Here is a 22,592-nt window from a genome sequence, read left to right as displayed (position 1 = left end):
TAAAAGCGAATTATACATTAGAATGTAAATCAAGTTCTTTTGTTTGCTTTTTTAAAGAATTTTTTGTTGGAGAAAGCAATTAAAATTCTATTCTGTAATCATGCAAATGACAATTCGGTTCACGTCTTAATAAATTAGCGTATTTATTGTAAGTTCGTAAAACTACAAACCTGAACTCCATAGACAGTAGCGTCCCGCTGCCCTGCAATATTACTAATAATACCTTCTACCTCAGCTGTAGCAACATTTTCTCCCTTCCACCTAAATGTATCTCCCACTCTATCTTTAAAGTAAATGTAGCCATATTCATCCTGTATCAGTATATCACCTAAGAAGGAAAAATAGAAATGATTTTAGATCAGAAAAGTTTTAAATTGCATTCACTTTTTGGTTGCACATTTTACTGCAATTAATTTGAATTTTTTAAGCGCATCTCACCCGTCAGGAAAGCCTTGTCGCCTTTGACAAATACATTCTCGATTATTTTCTTCTTTGATGCTTCCTTGTCTAAGTACCCGTTGAATTCTCTCGACGCGTTCCCTTCTTTTATCAATCCTATAAACATTCCTGGTTCATCTAAATCAAAGGTAAATATTTTGATTATCAATGAAAAAAGGTTTCTTATTGTCAATATATAAAGATTACTATACTGTTACTACGTTCTTACTTATTTCCGCTCTTATGCACAATCCATTAGCACCCCTAACTGGTTCATAGGTCTCTCTGTTCACACGAATTATTGCCACAGGATGAAATGATCTGGGCACAATCAGTGGTACAAAACCAACAGCACCAGTTCGACCGTCCAAATTCACTATTACGAAATTATATTATACATTAGAACTAGACAAATTTTACTGCCACGTAAAAGTGTAAAATTGTTTCATGAGAATTACATTTGGTTTACTTTGGTACGCATCGTTGAATACTTTACACAGAATCGTTAATATAAAGTCTATCAGAATTAATTAACTGTGCAAAGGTATTTTAAAAAAGTCGACCATTACCAATATTTGCGTTTCCCTCGCTTGATCCATAGAATTCGGTAATCCGGTTGACATTGAAGCGGTTGACAAACTCGCTCCAAATTTGAGGCCGCATGCCATTCCCAAACATGATTCTCAAACGATGTCGATTATCCTCCGCTCGAGGCGGAGCATTTAATAAATAGCGACACATTTCTCCGACATACTGTGCTGCCTATAAATGAAAACAAAAATTATATTTCATTAGCAAAGTTGTTCTATGTATTCGAGTAATTTTGTAACTTAATTTCTACAGTGCAATGATTTTAGTAAACTCGAACTACATACAGAGCGAGTTCTCTAAGGACAATTGGAATTTAAAATATCTTTGCTGTTATAAGTCAATTTAGAAGAAAGAAATACATATTTATCTCTGACAATTTCAGCCATGGTCTTAACTGACTCACCCTGTATGTGCAATATAAAAGATAGCGTTGATATATGATCATGTAAAAATGATAAAAAAGTTGGTGACAAATTTTTCTCTGAAAAATATTTCAGAAGTATTAACACTATTAATCAGAACAATTCTAATGCAATTCCTCTTTTGCTTATTCTTTATATTATACTAAAAATTATAACATACTATTATATTCCTATACTACGGAATGGAAATAATAAGTAGGCTGCGGACTTTTCGGTAGAGATGAGTATGTGTAATTTAGTATGTGCTATTTATTTCAGCTCATCGAAATTATTAAAGGAAGAATGAAATTTCTGTTCATTGCAATAGATGCAAACCATTTTTATTTTTGCATAAAAATCCGTAGTCTAACAATAAGTTTCACGAAGCTATTAAGCTGACTAAGTTTGCTATAAAGTGTATTAGACATCAAAAAGCCACCTACGGTACAATTATATTTGATGCAATCTGTCCAATAAGCCGTCACTGAAAACTTGGGCCTTAAGACGGTTGGTATACCTTTCAAAATCGCGAAACCTACTCCCAACATTCCACCAGCCGTGTGGTATAGCGGATTCGGATTGTACAAGGTATCGTTTGATTTCAGTCCTAACAAGTTGAATGGCATTACCACCAACAAGAACCTGGAAACGAACAATTCATTTTTATAGATAATTATTAGCACTTATCATACTTTACCATAATTGCTAGTGAAATCGTTAATCAGCAATTGATTATTATTTAAGCAGAATTTTCATAATTGTCCACATTATAATTTTATGCATTTACCGTAACTCCAAAAAGTATTTGAACACTAAATTTCCAATTTTTGAAAAATCGTCCGGTTATTTAACAAATTTTAGTTAGTTAAACAAGTCAATGGTTAAACTGTTATAATTTCGTAAAAAGAATCATACGAATCATTGTTTACGAAGCATGGAGTACTTATACTTTATAAGTTTAGTAAGATCTTTACTTGTTAGTTGCCATTGAGAACGATTCGGTTATGTAAACGAAATTTGTAATAATTTCGAATAAAAGTTCGCAGGGATATGAATTACGATATTTTATTAGTAAAACAGTCATAATGCAGGCAGACAGGGAGCAGTCTCGAGCAAAGCAACTGCATTTACATGTAATCCCATTCCCGACGAGTCGTAAGGCTTTCCTGAGAGGATTATAGATCATTTATACGTTCAGGAGGGAGATAATTCATTCTGTTCCCGGAACAGTGTCCAAGAATAAATGAAAGTTTAAAAACCTCTCGCAGTAGATAATATCAGCCAACTGACGTTTCGTAAACTAACAATTTCCACGATACATTAAGCATATCTATAATCTTTGATAGATGAATTGAAAAGAAGTATTGGAAAGTACATTTAAAAATTGTCGCGACATCGATCTCTTCTAAATAATTTCGAAATTATTTATTGAACATATAAATGTAAACTCAATATAAAAAATTAGAGTAATGTCTACTTGAAACTTATATAAAGCGACATGTTATTATGATTATAAGTTTATACACTTATGTTCTTGAAAAAGTATACGTACCACGCGTACAGGTTTAAATTGATCGACAAGATTATTTAATATTGAACTATTCTGTCTCTTCGCCCGTTTTAAAAGTCAATTTCATGATTCTTGGATAGCATAATTTCACAAATTCTATTGCTTGAATTACATTAATTACGTAAACGCACATTTTTCCAATGATGTTTTACAATAGACCTAACTCTACAAAAAAAAAAAATTCTAACGGCAGCACTCTTTTATCAAAAAATATAAAAACAATATTTACGCGTAGAGAAACAATAATTTATTTGATTATAAACAAAGCGTTTCGTCGTAGTCATACATTTTAGTGACGAATAGTAGGGAAATAACGTTTTCATATGTCGCTTAAAGTGACCTACATCTGCTGATCGATATTTTTACATAATATATCAGCTCTTGTGTTAACGATTGTCGTGAATTCTCGGTTATAATGCTTGACAATTCGTAAACCTTGACCATGTTACGTAGTTGAAGTTCATTGGAAAAAAAAGATGATATTAGATTTTTTTTAAAACAAGCTATGTTGTTACTCCACCGTTACGTGCACACATATTTTGAAATATTTTAAAAGCGTAAAACAGTTAAGAAATGTTCTGCAAAATAATTTCTTTGTCCAGTTGCAAACTTAATGATGATTGGGCTGTAAAAAACATTTTTAGAAGACTTAGTTATTCTATTATGATTGATCGGAAAAATGGTGTTCTTTATAATGCAAAGCGATCCATTTATGTGAATAGAAGTCAACGCGTTATTTCTGCATGACAGAAACGAGAATATTAAAAAAATACTGAAATGGATTTAAAAAAACCATAAAAGGGGCCCCAGGAATGTCTTATAATTAGTCAGCGATATGAACATTTGCAGTATGATGTCACTGCATAAAATTTCTACCGTATTTTGTAAAGCCATGGAAAACAGGTCTTTCTGACTTCCTGTTACAATCTGCTACACGATACATACCAAATGTTTAAATTTTAATTTTACGAATACAAGATGAGCCTTGCGAAACGAACGAGAGATACCGAATAGATTCTTATTCATGAGTGTACAACATGGTTTCATCAGCCACCGTGAAGAAGAAGCAGAAGAAGAAGAGCTACGAAAGCGTGCATTTAGTTCCGTCAACGCATAAAACGACGTTTCCGCCATAATTTCCTATCGAGTTCTCTGACGTCGACCTGTTTCACTGTATCATTAAAAAAAGAAATTATTGATTCCGTTTTGCTTTGTCTTGAAGAAACGGCACCGTAAAAATAAAACATTCCTTTTTCAAAAACAGTCAAGATGATTTCATATGTAAAAGGTACAAGTTGGAATATCGATTTATTGAAATGTTAACTGCCAGTCACGAAACACGGTTGAGCGTGCTATCACAAACGGAAAGAAACGCAAAGGAGCAAACTAATGACACCCGCAACATTTTTTAAATCTTTAAAATCTTTAAATTTTTCAAAGTGGTATGGTTTCCAGAGTAGCGCACAATGTAATAATTGGTGTTTTTTCCTGTTTTACTTGTTTATCGTGATGCAAAAGGTCACCTTGAGTTTCTTCCTTGTAGAGGGTCAATTTTAAGCTTGTGGTTGAAGAGAGAATGGAACCTTGGATGAAAAACTGTAAGTGTACTAAAACGAATAGTTACCAAGGTGTTTTCTATAAATGATGAGAACATTTTCTCAGTATATGTACTATGAATATTCTCAGTATTTGTGATTTTTTAAACCTATATACCCTTATAGTTTGTTATTCGGGGTTCTATTCTCTCTTCTACCACAAGATTGAAATTTACCCTTCATAATGAAGAAAGTCAAGGTGACCTTTGTGTCTTGATAAAAAATCAAAAGAGAACGAACTAAGCATTAGTAAATTAGCTAAATTTTCAAAGCGGAAGAGAATTGCACCGATGCCCCCTTACCTTGAATTAGGTACTATGGCCACTTTTGGCAAACCAGTGGTACCGCTTGTGTAGATGTATATCAACTTGTCCCTATACCCAATTTCCTCTGTCACTACCGGCTCTTCGGTGTCGGCTTCCGCTAACAGTTTATTCAGATTGTGCACGCCGTTCTCGTCTTTCTCGGGGTTAGTGTACACCTTGTACCTCTGCATGTTCGGAAGCGAATCCTTTATGTCATTGATGGCTAAAACAAGAATTGACATTTTACACTATTTTTTTCACTGTTCGCTGTCCGCAATTCCTCTGCCTACACCTCTGCGAAGATTGTACGGAAATAGCAACCGACACACGAGGCTTGGCGGCCTTTATTAAAGGAAGTAAAAAATTGTTGCTAAATATAGTAACGAACCAATATATCAATGTTTCGTTTACTGATGTTTTTAGACGAATTTGTAAATGGGTCATTGAATCATTGTTTGCCCTGCAAGACTCCAAAGTTCTGACAAAAATCATACCGTTTACGTAATATTTTCGCGAGTATTACGATTCCCAATTTCGTATACCGAACGATTTTTTGGATGTGTATAAATTTCATGCAGTACATTCGAATAAAATTCCGCTCCATGTCTAAAGTAGATACGACATTGCAGAATGCTTGAGAAGATATTGCAATCGCTCGGGCCAGTGACAACGTTTCATTGAAGATAGCATGTTTGCGTGTATACTGCTTGGCTAGATTACCCACAATGCCACTTAGGTCTCATAATTGTTTGTACATAATTGTCAATTTATCGCGGCCAATCACAGACTACCGTGCCTTCAAAGGAATCTTCAGAATCCTTCTAACAAACGTGAAATATTCGAAGCGGCGACAAATCTTTTAACCGTACTGCAAATTCGACTAAAAGTTTATAAAAGCCAGCCCAAAAACAAATTCCGTACTCTGTTTAGAACGGAGTAACATTTCGAAAATCGAACCGAACGATTTCTACGAGATGTTAGAGTGATTAGTTCGCTAGACGAAGTGTAAACGATCTTGTAGAAAACTATTAATATTAATATAAATTAATAAATTTAACTATGTTTCGCTTCATACTGTTTTCTAAGGAAACTGCTCGTGCCAAATAATGTGCCGAATTAATTTATACACCCTCTCTATTTATTCACCTTTTTTATAGGACAATGCAAAACAAATGGTCTTGTTTAAGAGTTTGCCGTGTTTACGATAAACGATTATTACAGAAATGTTTCTTCTCGTAAGGACTTTCGATTGAGAATTGCGAATGTTGTAAGAACGAAGTTCAACGAGAATGCACCGAATACGATTAAGGGAAGTGTCGTTCTTATCGCTGCAATTATGGTAGTTGTGGAATATTTACCAGGCGCATAATCATCCACATAAATGATACTCTTCACTTCGGCAATACGAAGACAATGAATTAAAGATTGGAGTCGTAAGTTCGTGTTGATTAGACCGGTGACGACGCCCAGTTTCCCCAAACCGAGCCAAATCGCGACGTACTCTGGCCTGTTCGGCATCATCAAAGCCACAGCGTCCCCCTTCTTGTATCCTGCCTTTTGAAACACCGACGCGATCTGGTTGCTATATTTGTTAATCTGCAATCGATAAACACAGCCGCATTAATTCCGTTCGTCTAGAATGCATGCTCTCAAATCTGTCCAACGTTTGAAGCAACAAAACGCTTATTTCAACAGGTTAGACCACTGTAAAATTATTAATTATTCGAATATTTTTTATCGTTCAAATGATAGTGCGAAGTCGCCAGAGTAGTCCAGAGTGAAACGCAAAAAATGCCGGGATACTTGTCCGCCGAGAAGCTTAACCCTTAAGTGAACAATTGGGCCGACGCAGCCCTACTCAAAATGCTACTAATTGTTTAATGTGGAACTATTAATACTATTTCTGAATTTAGATGAAATTTTACTGTCTCACTATTTTACATTTCGATAGGGATGAATATTAAATGTAATTGAATGAAATCATTGTATATAGTACCGTTCGAAGTTCCACGTAAGGACTAGAACACAAGTACAGTGTTTACTCGATATATCACACGGGTCTAGCCAGAGACATATATTAGCCAGGAGATACTATTCTTTGATCTTCGTGGGGATAGTTCTGGGACTTTTATCGGCTGGGCATTTGGGGCATATATAAAGTAAACACTGGATAGGGGAGGTAGCACGAATTGAGGGGAAAAAGCTACCCTCTCTCGAAATTAGAGTAGGCCAGGCCTGGGCAACTTCTTCCCCGCTGTTGCTTCACAACTCCCACTACCAGTGTACCGGTTCCCCCACTATAAACTATTTCATGATTTGCCTCGCGTGACTGCGAATATATGCGTATACATCTACACTCCACAGGAGTAGGGTGGGGGGACTCAGGAGTAGGGAGGGGAGTCGTCCGTGGCTCGCGAACCGCAAGTTGCTCAGGCCTGGTATAGGCTGTTCAAAGCTTTGTTAAAAATAATTTTCTTATAAAGCAGATGGTGTTCGTAAAAGTGTCAGCCGTCGATCAATGAATTATAAATGCTCCTTCAGTCAATTCTAAAGAAAAATTGATCACTCGATTCAGCTACATTGCCATCGTGTTGTAAATGATCAAATAACAAACCATAGACAAAGTAAACACACTGTATGAATATTCCAACGCTTCGTTAATTTTAATAATTAATCTTTCCATTACTGAGATTCTACTGTGGTTATCCGATAGCATTCATAATGTGATTAGCAGACTGCGGCGACTTATAATTAATTGTACTGTTTATTTCCCTGAAATGCAAATCAAAGAAAGACTTACATTATCTATTGAAACATTAATTAAATCAGAAATAAATGATAAAGTTAAGTAACTATTTTTAATGTTTTGATTCCAGTGTATTACGTACATTTGTGTTTAGTACACAACAAATAATAATATTTACTGCGCCGTAATCAATTTCCAAACCAAGTACTAATTTATGGCAGTTTTTGAACTTCGACTTTGCACACGATAATGTACTCTGCTAAATCGTTCTCTTTTGTTTTTCGACTGTGATACTTATTTTTATACAGAATAATATGGTTAAAGAAACAAACATTTGAGCAGTTTAGTCAAATAAATTGGCTTCAAGTATGCTGGCCGAGTTTTAAAGAGTGCACCTTATATTCCTTATTATAAAACATTAGTGAAAAATGATGTGACATTTAAAACATTCTACCAACCATCCTAAGGTAGATCCTGAAATTTTAAAAATAATAAATTTATCGAAGAGTTGATTGAAACGTACATCAGAATTGGTCCAAACACGATCCTCGAAAATGAAACATGGCTTCGTGGGGTAACGTTCCACTCTCTTCTTGAAAATCTTTGTAACAGTCATGTTGTTTCGGCGTTGAACTTTCATCTCAAGTTCAGCGGTTATGGCACGGTAAAGAAATCTGAAACACAAACATTTGTTTCTATTACATAATCAAAGTTATTTACAGTGCCCTATTGTACCCAGATAGTACGTGACGCCTTAACCCATTTGCATCGTAAGGAAATATAAAAAGAGGGCCTTTATGAAACAGATTCAGCTAACTGAGATGTTCTGTCAAATATAGGAAAAGCGTGATTGCAATATTTGTAATAAGACTGCTCTGTATTTCGTAAACAACGTAAATAAAGTAAGTACACATTCCTCCCTTGATGAGATTCTTCTATTTTATAGGCAATTATTTTGCGAATACAATTTCGACTTTTTAAAAAAATTTTTACTTAAATCACTTACTGAACCATCAAACATTCAACAAATTTTGTGCATACATTTTTTAACCTTATCTATGTGTGTCAATGAGATCCCAGTCATGAGCTATCGTTCATGGCTTACGAAATGACATTGTTAGTAGCATGCGCTGAAAACACGTGTCACGATATGTGATCATAAGATTCAGACAGATCTGCAATACGCATGCATATGTGTGCAGTGAGCTTGTACATCTTTTAATGCAACAACGCAATAAAAACATAGTTGCATTTAATTTCTAAGACATCAAGAATATCAATGTGTCAGTATCAGTTTATTAATATCAATAGAAGAAGGAGGAAATTTCTACGACTTTTATTTTGCATAAAACCCGCAGTCTATTGGTGACAAAACATTGGTGCAACTCTTAGAATTAGCATGTTCATTAGCGTATTTGATATTCTACTGTTGCATATTACGAAATATGTACTTGTGTTATTCAATAATTTATGAGGCATTTAGGATATTAAAATATTTCTGAATGTTGACAGCGTTACTAGTCATTGCACTTTTTGTAAGTAGCAAGTATCAAGAAAGATGAAAAATTGCTCTCTGTAAGTAATGCGATGAGTTATGTTAATTTTTTAATTGTGAGAGCTTTAATTGGAGAGTTTCCATATATTCAAGTTTCGCTAATGATATTCGCCATCGTTAACATCAAGATCACGCAAGGTCAGCAATGAAAGGCATAACTGGATCAATTTGTGACATTCTACCTGTTTATTTATATGTATTACCGAAAATATCCGCAAGCCAGTTATTTCGTCACTTCCACTACAGTGAAAGCCGTTTGGGAAACAGTAAAAATTTGACGGGGAGGTAAGTTTCTCTCTTTAACGGAGATGCGTCACTAAACTCATTTGAAAACGTCACGCTACTAATTAGTTACCATTTAAAGTTACAATATAAATTAGGAATCAAAGTAACGTCTTCGAACAAGATTCCTAAGCTGATTTCAAGCTATGTATATGTACATGCAGCGTGTTCGGAAATTTACTCTCTATCTTCTCGCTATCTTATAAAACAACGTAATTTTACATCAATTATCAGTTACAGTTTTTGAAAAGTTCTGCTATTCATAAAACGGATGCATCTGTCGTTAATACGAAAACATCGCTTTTACCACGACATGCAGATGCAATTATTTCTTTCATTCTTGAGCCGATGTAACGCCCCAAGGACATTACATCACATACTATACTGAATTAATCACGGCTACCGCTTTCATACATTATGAAAAACAGATCTTTCTTCCCTCTCGGATGTTCTTCATGCAATGTAATTAAAGCCAACAATATTATAATTGAATGCATTTAATTCCCTACTTTGTTAATAAACCAAAGGAAGATGTTCAAGATAATCGAATGAATTCATATTACAGAATAATACATTCGCCGCAGACAAACAAAACGATACTACCATAAGATTCCATAGTTGAAATAACTACACGAAAAGCCATTAGCGCATATCCGGCGGCGCGACTAAAATTAGTCATTTCACCGCTAATCATTATCGACGAAGTAACTAATCGGCAGTGGTGTCTACCAGTGAATAAACTCAACTTAAATATTTATTTTATTTTATTGGTACATTAAAAGATGTAAATCGAAGAAAAAACATGACAAAAGTCACACGTCCGCCATTTTATATTTTGTAATTTTGACATCAGATTCATACTCAGCGACCCAAAAAATATGGGAATACCAATTTTCAGGGAAATCCGACCTCTTTTTAGTTACACGTCCGCCATATTGAATCCGGCATTTGTGTTTTTTATAATTATGACATTAGATTGATAATCAGCGACCCGAAGACCCCCGAAGTACCGACTTTCAACTAAATTGGAGTTATTTTTCGACTTTTGGCCACGTTTTGACGAATCCGGACCGCTGTACTGTGAGACGGCAGGTGACCAGGGAAAAGTGAAACCATAATTTATTGTAAATATATAAAAATAAGCAGATAGATGAACAGAGAAGAAATGCCGGTCGGATATGTGTTAAATATGCAAGAGTGAAGACGGACGAGGAGTTAGCTACTACCAAATATGGTTATACGGCTTGTCAAAACGGATGTTCGCCGTAACCCGGAACTCGCTCTTATTTGACATTAGCATGCGACTTAGGGGAGAGGGGGCTCAACGTTTAGGGTCATGGGGCAAGATGTAGTTAGCGTTTATATCTGTACAAAAATGCTGAGAAGTACATATCTGAAATTTGCACTATGCCCATGATCTCAATTAGTCCGCGATGTCCTTATGCGTGTAGTGACCAGTTCTCTGTTTCAATGTCTCTCACAGTTATGGTTGCATCGTTTTTCTTTTCCTGAATTTTTAGCTCGAAAGCGGCTGGCCGCGTTGTTTGTGTATGCTCGTGTTATATACTTAACAATATGAAACGTGCACATTGAGAAAGAAACTTTTGGTACAATCTAATATCATAATTGAAGGCAGACATTTTAAATCAGAAGAACTTCTTTATAAATGCACCAAACGACTTTAGTGTTTCTGCCAAGCTAGATGGATTTGTTCACTAGATAATATGTAATGCAAATTTTGGAAAATTTGCGTTTAGTTTGAATTGTGATGAAAAAAATAGTAAAAATTGCTTTTTACAACTTTTTCAATAGGCCTCGTAACGTAAATTTAAAAAATATGTTTTGTAGATTCATATAAGTTGTATGGCTGAAAATTTCACTCAAATTGATTAATTGGTTTACGAGTTATTAACGATTAATAATGGCGAAAATTACAGTTGTTCACGATTTCCAGTTTATTTTTGCTGTTTTATTCCATTATTCGGCGATTTTCACCATTTTTAACCGTTTACAACTCGTAAACCAATATTAACCAATTTCGATTTAAAGTGTATGCCATCAATTATGAGACTAACTGTAATAAGTCGAATCACAAATATTTTTAGTTTCAATACCTATATCAATTGTACACATCAATGAAATAAACAACAATTATATTTTAATGAAATATACAATCGTCATTGTTTGTGTTGACTAATTACCATTTATCAGGTAGCTCATTAAAATAATGATAATGCTTCATTACATTTTCTTTTCACAGACGAAAATCACTTATAACTCGACCTAATACATATAAAATGTTGAATAATTTTAGTTGAAGTGATTTTTCGTCCACTTCGAACAACAAAAAACACGCGAGGAATGCGAAAAATGATCGAAAAAATACCTATCATTTTTTCAAATGATCAGATGTCTGTATCGATAGCATAGTAACAGTAAAACTCATTCATAATTTTTCTTTACAATGAAACTTCTGTCGTCTTACGTTTAAATACATATGTATGTACTTCCATTACGTCCTAAAATTTGTTTGCATAGTTGTTGCACAATATACAATGCGCATACTTAGAATATCAAAGTGATCTACTGAATTACCTAATTTTTAAAACACCGTAATGACAGAGACTTTAACCTGTTATTATAAATTACTTTACATAATTTCGGACCAAGAAAAACAGTTTCGAAAAACTTCTATTATAATCGTTTTTGAAACATAATTTCATTGTAGAATGTAAGGCAATATTTTACCGATACAATGATGCACTTGTAAACATATTTCTATAATTAACACAATTAGATTTAGATCAATTAGTTCAATGTAATCTATTTTTGTTGAGCGTTTGAATAAACATAGTGACGAATCTCTAATAGGTTTAGACAGGTAGTTTAGACAGGTTTGAATGACCTTGGGATATTATTCGTCAAACATGTATCAATCGACATGTTCCAGAAGAAGATTGGTGGTTTGTAACAAAAAAAAAAAATATTTATAAACAATTTCGTATATGTAGTTTCCAATTCAGTACTGCACTGTCCTTTGTGATTTTTATTTATTTTGCGTCACATTTTTATCCGGAGCACTGGTTGCAAGCATGCGCCTAACGCACGATTTCTCAGATTATGGTCGGTCACTGACCTACGCAAGGCTGCACATATTCGCCAAAAAGGTCCGTTAGGCAACCGAAGCGGTTGACCGACTGAAACGAGGTGATCTCGAAACAAATGATCGATTTCTTTGCAATTTATATTTATTCATCGCGAGCATGTATATAAAAAATATGCAGCAACGTTTATATTATCATACTGAATACAGTTAGGTGTATTTTCATAATTTAAATAGGAGAAACTCGACCCAGCTTATAATGCTGATTCTGTACATGACACGGCAAGTGCCACGGTCATTTTTTTTTTAGCATATACTATAACAAACAGCAGTAACCACACAACAAATGAAAGGAGGGCTGTATTTAACTGTAATATTAATCTTGAAAATATTCTTTTGATTACGAAACTGTGTGAATAAACAGGAACTGTATTATATTTGCTTCATAAAGATCTATAAATATGTTATCTATGATATGTTGATCTGTAAAGATCTATAAATATGTTATCTATGATATGTTGATCTGTAAAGATCTATAAATGTGTTATTAAATTAGGGTAAAGGACCTAATTACTGTGCCTATATTAATTATACTTATTTTTAAAGCATAATAAATATTTAAAAAGAGATATATAACGTATATAGAAACTGATTTTAATGAAAAAAATTTAATATCTCTTTTGTAATGTTCATTATGCTTCAAAAATAAGTATAATTGATATAGGCACAGTAATTGGTACGTCTACAGTAATTGGGTCCCTTACCCTATGAGTACACAAACTTACAATGAACATTCATATTTAAAATAAGCTTAGTAAGATAAGTAGGCGACGCGTGAAAGTCGAAAGTATGTATGTGTCAAGCAGATGATAACTCTCGTTTCCTACATTCAGCGATCTTTCCTTTCTATGATCCGTTTTTCGCGTATCGCGCAGGATATAACTTGCTCTCCGCAGAATATTTTCTCATGAAATGTCGAAAATCTCTTAATTGTTTCATGCTTTATTTAGTAAGAATTACTACACGTTATTCATTCATCAAATCCAACCCAATAATGCGAATTTCCGCATTTTTAGAAATTGAAACACAAAAAACTTAACTGGAAACATTAACATTCCATATATTTTAAATGCCTTTACAATTACACATATGCTTTACAATTCTAATTACAATGTTTGCTAGGTTTTATTTTATTTTTAAAATTCCAGCTAAAAAAACTATTAAAAGACATTCCAATTTTTAGTTGGACCTTTGAGAAACTTTTCAATTAAGAAAAAAAAAAACAGAAATACTTATACAAATTTACAAACTGAACCATTTTCTTGAGAATCGAGTTTTATTGTAAATTTTTTTTACGGTGAATAATTCTAATAGCTGCAGCAGACTTTTGGTATTATAACTTTTCATTTCTTTTCATATATTTTTAAAACTCCATTTAATCAAAGCATCTTTGCCTCAAAATGATCTTATTAATACGAATTATTTTATTTTTATTTTTATATAAATTACTTAGTTTTGCTAAACGGGCTTTTCAGAGTTCTTAACGTTTACCGATACAATAATATTATCTTTCCAATGTTATGACTATAGTGCAAGCTTAACGCGTTCTACTTTTCGAACTTTTCCTGCCGCACAGTCCTAAGTGATACTGTAATCGAAAATAATGCACGACTAACTTAAAAGACTCTCGATAGTCGCTAATAAACAACAGACTATTTGCGATGTGAGTTTACTCTGCATTGAATGGAAAACAGTTTTGTAATACTTCATTCTGAACACTATGCTTACGCAGCACTAAAAGTGGCTATTTTGAATTATTTTATAAACATAACAAGAATATATTTAGTCAGACTTTTAGCGACGTTTAGTTCCGTAAGTCTAGTGTCAAAGATCATAATACGCTATTTTATGCGTAATTTACGAAGAATGGTGGTAAAGTCAAGAGAACAAGTTTCCTTCATTCGGTACAGTCTTATCTCCGTAACTGTCGCAAAGGTCTCTACCGTAACTGTCCAAATTTTATCCTCACCATTGGGGGGGGGGGGATCCCCTTCGAAACAGTCAAGCGGTAAACGCACTCGATGACCGAGCCCAAGCGTAGCAAAAGATTGCAATTTTTCTAATTTTTTATTTTTTTTTCATCAAACTTTTACCATCGTATTCAGCAATAACTCAAAGTCTATGAATTTGGGAAGGACTTGCAAAAACTCTATTTAAAAAATAAAATAAAGATCAAAAGCTTTTGCTATTTGGTAAACGTAAAATATTCTACAATATATAAAATACATCGTCTAAAACAGTGTTTTCTGAAGTTGGTATGATTTTCTTTTTCGCTTTCATTTGCTCCGTTTATTTCCACTCCCACTACTACTTTAATATTTTAGATTCGTTTTTCTTTAATTATCAGATATCGTTTACTCTTCAATATTCGACTCTTTAGATAAACAAATTGCTCTCTCGATACTTTTCACTCTCTAGATTTTAAATTTTGTACGTAAGAGTAAGATTTTTAGATTTTTTGCGCAATTCTCTTGTGATTTGAATTACTACTGGAAGTCATATTCTCAAGATACAAACAATTATTGCAGTCGAACGACTGCTTTTTCGTAAGTGACGCGTAGATCGACTACAAATCACAGTTGAGTTTTGTTTATGTCGTACGTTAGTCTACTGCGTTACGTCCTTATTTTCATTCGTAGCAGACTTTCATACAATTGGAGTGACGCTTGGTGTACTAGTTCAGATAATAGGAGCTCAGCTGTGTCTCACAAAACCGGGCATTGACAAAGATTTCGTTCACATTAATGGAGTTCTACTGCACATCTGTTATTTTTGGAAGTGGTCTTCGTTGTTTGTAACGTTCGCTACGTCGAACAGTGGCCGATTTTTCGAAAAAGTGGGACATAAATCAGTATGACTTGAAAATTCGCGTTTAATAGAATTGAATACACCTGTTAGTCGCCGTAGATAGATCTATCATTCTTGTCAAGTGATTACTTAACATTACCATCGATCATGATATATTATAGCCATACGATCAGTTTCCTTGCGGGAAAAAAGGGATGTATAGGGATGTTTCATGTGGAAATTAAAAAAAAACATACAAAGAGCGGCAGAAAAGAAAAATATTTTTCTGAGCTTCCCATCCACTAATACAGTGAATTCTCGTTGTATGACAGTGCCATCCTTACGTTTCCAAGTCAGTGGAAAAACTCAGCACCGCGGTGAGTGGCCGAAGGTCGAGAGTCGTCGCGGCCACAACATTGTCGGCTATATCGGTGTGAGACCAGAATACCACTACTAATCCAATTACAAAACTTCTTCATTTTTCGTTATTTTTTTATGAAACTTTTACCAACATATTCGTGTCATTTTTCTGATTAAAATGAAACCAAATATGATATAATTCCGATGATATTTATTTGTGTAATGAGCGATCGAAGTCTTCCCATAACAATTACATTAACGGAAAATTAGTGTAAATGTGAATTATATCGCGTTTGATATCATTTTAATCAGAATAATGCCACAAATATATTGGTCAAATATATTGATTCGGAGACGGACATTTTCGCGGTCTCCACGCCAGTAGCGCTTAGTGGTCATAGGTTTCTTATGACTTGTAGACGGTAGGACTCTTAGGTTTCCAGCGTGCCCTGTGTATTTCAAATACGACGCTCGGTGAGAACCTCCGATTTCGTATTCGTGTCAGTAAAAAGAACGGCGGGACTGACATACAACGAGATTTCACGTTAACTAAGTTAACCGTCGCGTGAGATTGTACAAATGAACTTATAAACGAACAATGATTCTTATAAAAATTCCTAAAATGTATTAAAAATGAAGATGGTGCTACAGTTTTTGTACCGATTCGAAAATGTTTCTCGCGTTTATTTCGACATGTACATACGCAGACAACTTCAATATTTTTGATACCTGAAGTTCGTCATACATAGTCATGCACTAGTTTTTTCTAAATTATTCTTTCAAAAATCTTAGAAATATGGGTAGTGCTGTAGTTATGTGCCGCAGCATCTGGTAAATATTGCGTTTAGCGGACCGAACTCCATTGACCTTGCCATATGTTGTTAAGGATAATACGTGTGTAGGCAAAAGTTGTTCGAAGTGTCGCCCTTGACAACATACGTCAAGGTCAAAGTCGTTGGAGCTGGGTCCACTAAACGTAATATTTACCCAGCGTACGATTAGTCTGTAAACATTAAAATCTGAAATCTGCCACTCTGTAGACCCGTGGCTTTGAAGCGACCGGTACGTTCGAGACGATAACAAATCGTTTGGTACTTACATCACATCGCGAGGCAGCATCTTAAAGATAATGTAGAGCTTTCGGTGGAACCTGCAGAGCACCGGAAGTAGCACCAAAGCGAGGAAGATCTGGGCAATCTTGTTGAATCCGGGAAAGCCGAATCTTGTCGCGACCGTGGCAACCATCGCCCCGATGATCCCCAGGGCTAACAGTAGCAGTCTGACGTCCATGTTCCAATTTTACTCACTCTACTCCACTGAATCTAGGTGCCCGTGCCTCTTAACTGCGAAAGACGACACAATTAAATCCCTTAGGCTTTCGGTCGTGACTACGTTTTCGAATTTTGTTTTCGTTCACCTCGGACAGAAAGTGTTCAATCGAATTCTTTAACGCGACCACTGTACAAGAAACTTCAACTTTTTTTTTTCTTTCGTTCAGACTACCAACTTCATGCTACAGATTTTCGTGCGCTGAACAGACATCGGCACGCTTCTGCTATCTCTTGCGTACGGTTTCGCAAACAATCAATTTTTAAAGAGGCAACGCAAACTTGCGAATTTTGTAGATCACTCGTGCCATAACTGTTGTCCGCGTTACGCAATTGTTTCGCGCACAAAAGTTTCTGTAGACTACCCTCAACAAGATGACGAGGTTTAACCTTTTAAGTGTGTGACATTTCGATTATGAGTTGTACGGAGAGATAACGAAGGACAAATACGAGCGAGATAACGGAAATTTATACATATATATATATATATATATATACGTTGTACCAATGTCGGTACTATGGCACAATGAAGTGAGAAAGTTATTCTTTGAATTAAGCGGAAAATGAACAGTTTCTGAAAGGTGACTGGAACGACAACTGCGTCAATTTCTATAGGGTAATTTTCAATTTACTTTTACAGTTGAAAGTGTAGAAGAAAATATCATTATACCGCGCGATACAAAAAATCGTAACGGAAGATAGATATCACGATTGGTTTTTAATATAGAATTGAAATAATTTAGCGAAATCAGTGACGTCAATACTCTCCTACTCCATACAGTAAATAAGTAATATAGCAGGAATGCAGATTGTGAATAATTGAGTTTTTTTTTACCAAAACTTGAACATCGTAACATTGATTTATTTTTAAAAAGATTTGTCCCAGGTTAATACTATTGAGAGACAGAATGATCCTCATTCGTTAATTGAAGTTCCCCGTAGTTTCCAATCAAATATCAAAATGTTGAATAATAATCTTTCATTCTTGCAGACAACACAAAACACGTGTGATGATCGAGCACATTACTGAAAGTATACCTGCCATACAAATACAATAACATGCATCTCGTTCGAGGTATGTACTTTACTCGTCGTAAAAGACTGACCAGAATACTTTTTAAATAGCACACGTGATAAGGTAAAAATTGTATTATTAGTTCTAGTGGCAATGACTGGATGGAGGAAGAAAACAAAGGAAGCGGTGAGCGTCAGACTGTAGAAGCAGCTGCATGCGCCATTGTAATCCCCTTCTTATTTTTTGTCAAATCGTGAGCTTGATTAAATCATCATTGCTTAAATATGGATTACAGTTCGTTTCTTCCATAAAATACGGAAGGAATTATCATAGTTTTTATATTGATCAGTGGCGAGCGGATTTATATGCAAATGCGTAATTTTTATAGAAAAAAGATAAAGATTAACGTTTACATTATATTTACATTATATTTACGTTTACAAGGATATGGCAATAGCATATTGCCACAATATATGTATCGAATGTATTATTTAATTTGTATATAATGCTATTCCGTACATAAGAGTAAAAAATTGACAGTATCCGGGCGTTGTTGGGACGATCTGTAGGGTGAGGGACCCAATTATTGTGGGGGTACAAATTACTGTGCCTATATTAATTATACTTATTTCTAAAGCATAATGAATATTAAAAAAGAGATAATACATTTTCTTCATCAGAATCAGTTAATATATATATATATATATATATATATATATATATATATATATATATATATATATATATATATATATTATATATCTCTTTCTTAATATTCATTATGCTTGAAAGATAAGTATAAGCAATACACGCTCAGTAATTGGTACCCCAACAGTTATTGGGTGCCTCATCCTATAAAAATAATATATTTTCCATATTTTCAGTTCACATTTGCCTATTTTTCGAGCATAAATTGCGCATTCTTTTTGCATATTTTAATACACATGTCCGCTATCTATCAGAATATCCATAACGTTCCGTTCAAAGGCTTTCTGATCTAGCGTTCCGCTAGTTCCTTATGTAGAAGTCGGAAATCAACACGGCTGCGACGCCATTATGGTTCCTAGCTAAGTGCCGCGCAATAGAACACAGACCTTCGCGAAGTCACGGAAATTTTCTGAATTAGAAATTTGAAACGTTCGCGATATTATTTATTACGGCTTACACCCAGTAACTTCGTATGGTAATAACATGGTAATGATGCTATTCAGTTCAACATATACGCTATAATTAGTTACAGTGTTCCAATCCAAGAAGAATATTTAAATTCGTGATAAGATTATAAAAATACGTCATTTGTCCACATCTCCGCAGAGTGTCAAGGAAGCTTAAAGTAGTAACGAAGAAACTAAGATTATGTCAGGTTACTTTCCATTTCTTAACGTGTACTTCCTTCTTTCGAATAAACATTACTCTTTCCGATCATTAAACCACCAACGTGATAAATGCTGCTCTTTCAAGATCGCATACATGCTCTACTGTGAATCCTTTAAAATATCGCCTCGCTGCGCATCTTCGATGTTAATTAGAACTCCACTGAATGCGTAACATCACCACTCAGTATTGAGCGATAATTTGTGAAAATCTTCCTTTAAATGCTTCCGAGCGTTATTCATTGGCATATCCATAACACACGTCGTGTTAGAGGAAGCCGCACTGCATTGATCGAATTCATCATCGTTTTGAATAAGCACGTCTGCGTCAAGGAACTATTGCGACTAATATGCACAAGATAACTAACTTTTTCTTATAATTGAACTGCGAATTTTACTTCTATCCTCTCTGCTTCACAGTAGGAATCTACAATAGAGAGAACAAATTCTCTAACTTTGAGAAATTAGTCTGAAAAAATTTACATAGAAATTTGCAGTATATTTACAGCGGTCGCGTAAAAAAGAAATAAAAAGAATAAAGTTACACAATACTGAAAATTCGATGCTGTGGCGATACTGCGAACGCTAAAATCGAAACTCCAACTTTATTTTGTCACATAAGACAATGCCATATCTTATTTATTTCCTTAAACAAAATTGTTACTTCTGCATGACTGATTTCCACTAGGATATGGGACCGAATTACAAAAAACGGGGTGTCTAACATATATATTAACTGATTTTAATGAAAAAATTTAATATCTCTTGTTTAATATTCACTATGCTTTAAAAATAAGTATAATTAATATATACAGAGTAATTGGGTCCCTTACCCTATCTTTATGCGAGATAAAAATGTTCTAGGTGAATTGTAAGAAACAGAGATTACATGAATACGTGTTTTTTCTTTTGAAAAATTTAAAGAATCGAAAAGCAATGTTGTTCAATTCCTTCTGGTGTCTTCACACTTTTCTTGTTCACCTAGTCATTTTAATCGTGAATACGTAAAATCCGCAGCCCGATCATTACTTTCCATCTATACCCCATCACGGCTGGTTTGTTTATTTCTGTCTTATTTATGTCCGGTACAATGGAATTACGCATCAGAAAGTTGGGTGCAGAGTCACCTGGAAATGATTTCGGTCGAGTGGATAACGTCCGGAAGAAGCCAGGTGCGATTAAAAATTAGTATTGGAGGAATACGGCATTTCGTATGCGTCAACCTACAGAATATTTCACGGGCAAATGAGGGGCGGTGTTGCGACGACATAACCGCGTCTGCACTGTTTGGCGTTCACCGCTTCCACTACGCTCATCCCCAACTCTGTCATCGTTTCGTGAATCAGTAAATAGATGCTCCTGTTTACAATGTATATTTTTGGAAAAATCTACCACGCTCGCGGGACGAAGCGATTCGCGCGCGACGATATCCCGGTCTTCGAAGGACCAATTCGCACTTTAGTTTATCGCAACGAAAAGAAACACGCCGAACAACGCCTAGATAGCTTGCCACGCGAGTAGGGTGACCACTGGTCCCGTCCCAAAATTACGTAAGATAACACGCCGATTAATCTCTTTAATTCGGAGCCACACAAGGTGCAACGATCAATACTTTGCATTTTACGGACACGCGGGGCATCGCAAACGTTTACGCGACAGTACGTAGTCAGACATCACTGTGAAAAACTTGCCGTATCTCGAAATTGCCAGGGTTTCGAACTTCGACGACACGTACAGCGCAGGAAAAACTTTCAATGCCGAGAGTAATAATTCATGCCCAGGAATTGAGCCGAAATATAGGAGTTACGGCGATTCAGACCTTCCGTTTGAAGATGTTAATTTAAAAAATATTAGACCCAATTATTTCTAAGAAACATGATCAAGTGATAATGGCGGAGTGAAAACATAGAACATTACAATACCACAGTTTTTGAACATTCAACTTTACGATGCTATAGCACACATTGCACAACACAAATGTCACAATCATTTTCCAGCACAGTAAAAGGCAAACAACATTTTCAAGCCTAGGAGGAAACTGTTTTTTTTTCCGCTCCGTATTGCAGGTGTTCGAGAGATTGATTCAACTAGCATCGGAGGTGCATCAACCTAATCTTACACGAGGTACCAGAATAAATTTTGTCCTTCGCTGCTGAAAGTTTATTTATGTAAATCAAAACCATTACGCTCTCGGCAACGCACAACGTGTGCTCGAGATTCAGACACCGATTGAAAACGTTAGAAGATACTGTATAGCAGAATATACGCTTACTTAAAAATCGTTCCGACTCGCTCTATGGAATCCTGGGAAACGGAATAATTTTGTGCATGAACGTCCCGACGACTAGGCGAAATAACCGCACTCTGGAATGCCTACGCTTAACATTTTCGAATCGACCTGGACCGAAATAACAACGAGAGACTTTTTTTACAGTTACACTGTAGGTACCAATCAGCTCTCGAATGCACGGACTATCTTCAGCGTATCTAGCGCATCCGGGTATCACAGTGCACCAACAATCTCTTTGTTCGTAGTTTGCACAGGATTGCCGAGCAATCACTCTTTTTGTTTCGACGATAAACGCAACGCGACGCGTAACGTTTCTTTATACGAGGGGCACGCGGAACATCGGAATATCCTTTTGTCCCCGTGAGCAGCGACGGCTCGGTGATCAATAATCCTGTGAGCCGCACCGTAAACGCAACGCGAACGACACGATCTATTTATTGCGAACTGCAGTGGTCGCACCGCGATCAAAACTCTGTCCGTTCGTAGAATTAACACGTGTTTTTAGTTGATCTATACCTTGTAATTCAGGGACAGAACGAAGGCGGCACGGGTCGATCCTTTGTGTCTTGAGGTGCTGCACGAGTCACCGTGATCAATACCTCGCGTTTCAGTGCGTAGTACTACGCCCGGCGATGATACTGACAACACTAACAGCCGGCAAGGCTACTAACTGAACAGCAGGCGTTCCTCCGACTTGGCCGACACGGTATTGCGCCCACCACCAAGAATTATTCCTGAGCGGTGGTGTTCATAGCTGCAGAAAATCGAAGTTTTATTTTAACGGGACCCCTAC

The 22,592-nt window shown here is 35.5% G+C and overlaps 1 protein-coding gene across 4 annotated transcripts in view; it reads right to left on the bottom strand.

The window, feature by feature from the left end:
• The window catches only part of LOC143353726 (long-chain fatty acid transport protein 4), a 24,560-nt gene extending 1,968 nt beyond the window's left edge, over positions 1-22,592 (bottom strand). The window contains exons 1-10 of one of the 4 annotated variants that reach the window (XM_076787258.1): positions 22,316-22,592; positions 16,893-17,136; positions 8,170-8,320; positions 6,259-6,496; positions 4,898-5,123; positions 1,874-2,072; positions 1,008-1,200; positions 668-814; positions 439-576; positions 171-328 (exon numbers count right to left, since the gene is read on the bottom strand). In XM_076787258.1, the coding sequence (XP_076643373.1) occupies positions 171-328; positions 439-576; positions 668-814; positions 1,008-1,200; positions 1,874-2,072; positions 4,898-5,123; positions 6,259-6,496; positions 8,170-8,320; positions 16,893-17,083 (1,641 nt within the window). In that variant the 5' untranslated portion in view covers positions 17,084-17,136; positions 22,316-22,592. Of the gene's footprint in view, positions 1-170; positions 329-438; positions 577-667; positions 815-1,007; positions 1,201-1,873; positions 2,073-4,897; positions 5,124-6,258; positions 6,497-8,169; positions 8,321-16,892; positions 17,137-17,210; positions 17,353-21,781; positions 22,229-22,315 lie in introns of those variants that run through there. The other 3 variants (XM_076787254.1, XM_076787256.1, XM_076787257.1) reach the window with 3 other exon arrangements.

The sequence above is a fragment of the Halictus rubicundus genome, chromosome 4 (genome assembly GCF_050948215.1).
Source record: "Halictus rubicundus isolate RS-2024b chromosome 4, iyHalRubi1_principal, whole genome shotgun sequence".
NCBI lineage: Eukaryota > Metazoa > Arthropoda > Insecta > Hymenoptera > Halictidae > Halictus > Halictus rubicundus.
This window is presented reverse-complemented; position numbering and strand designations above follow the sequence as displayed.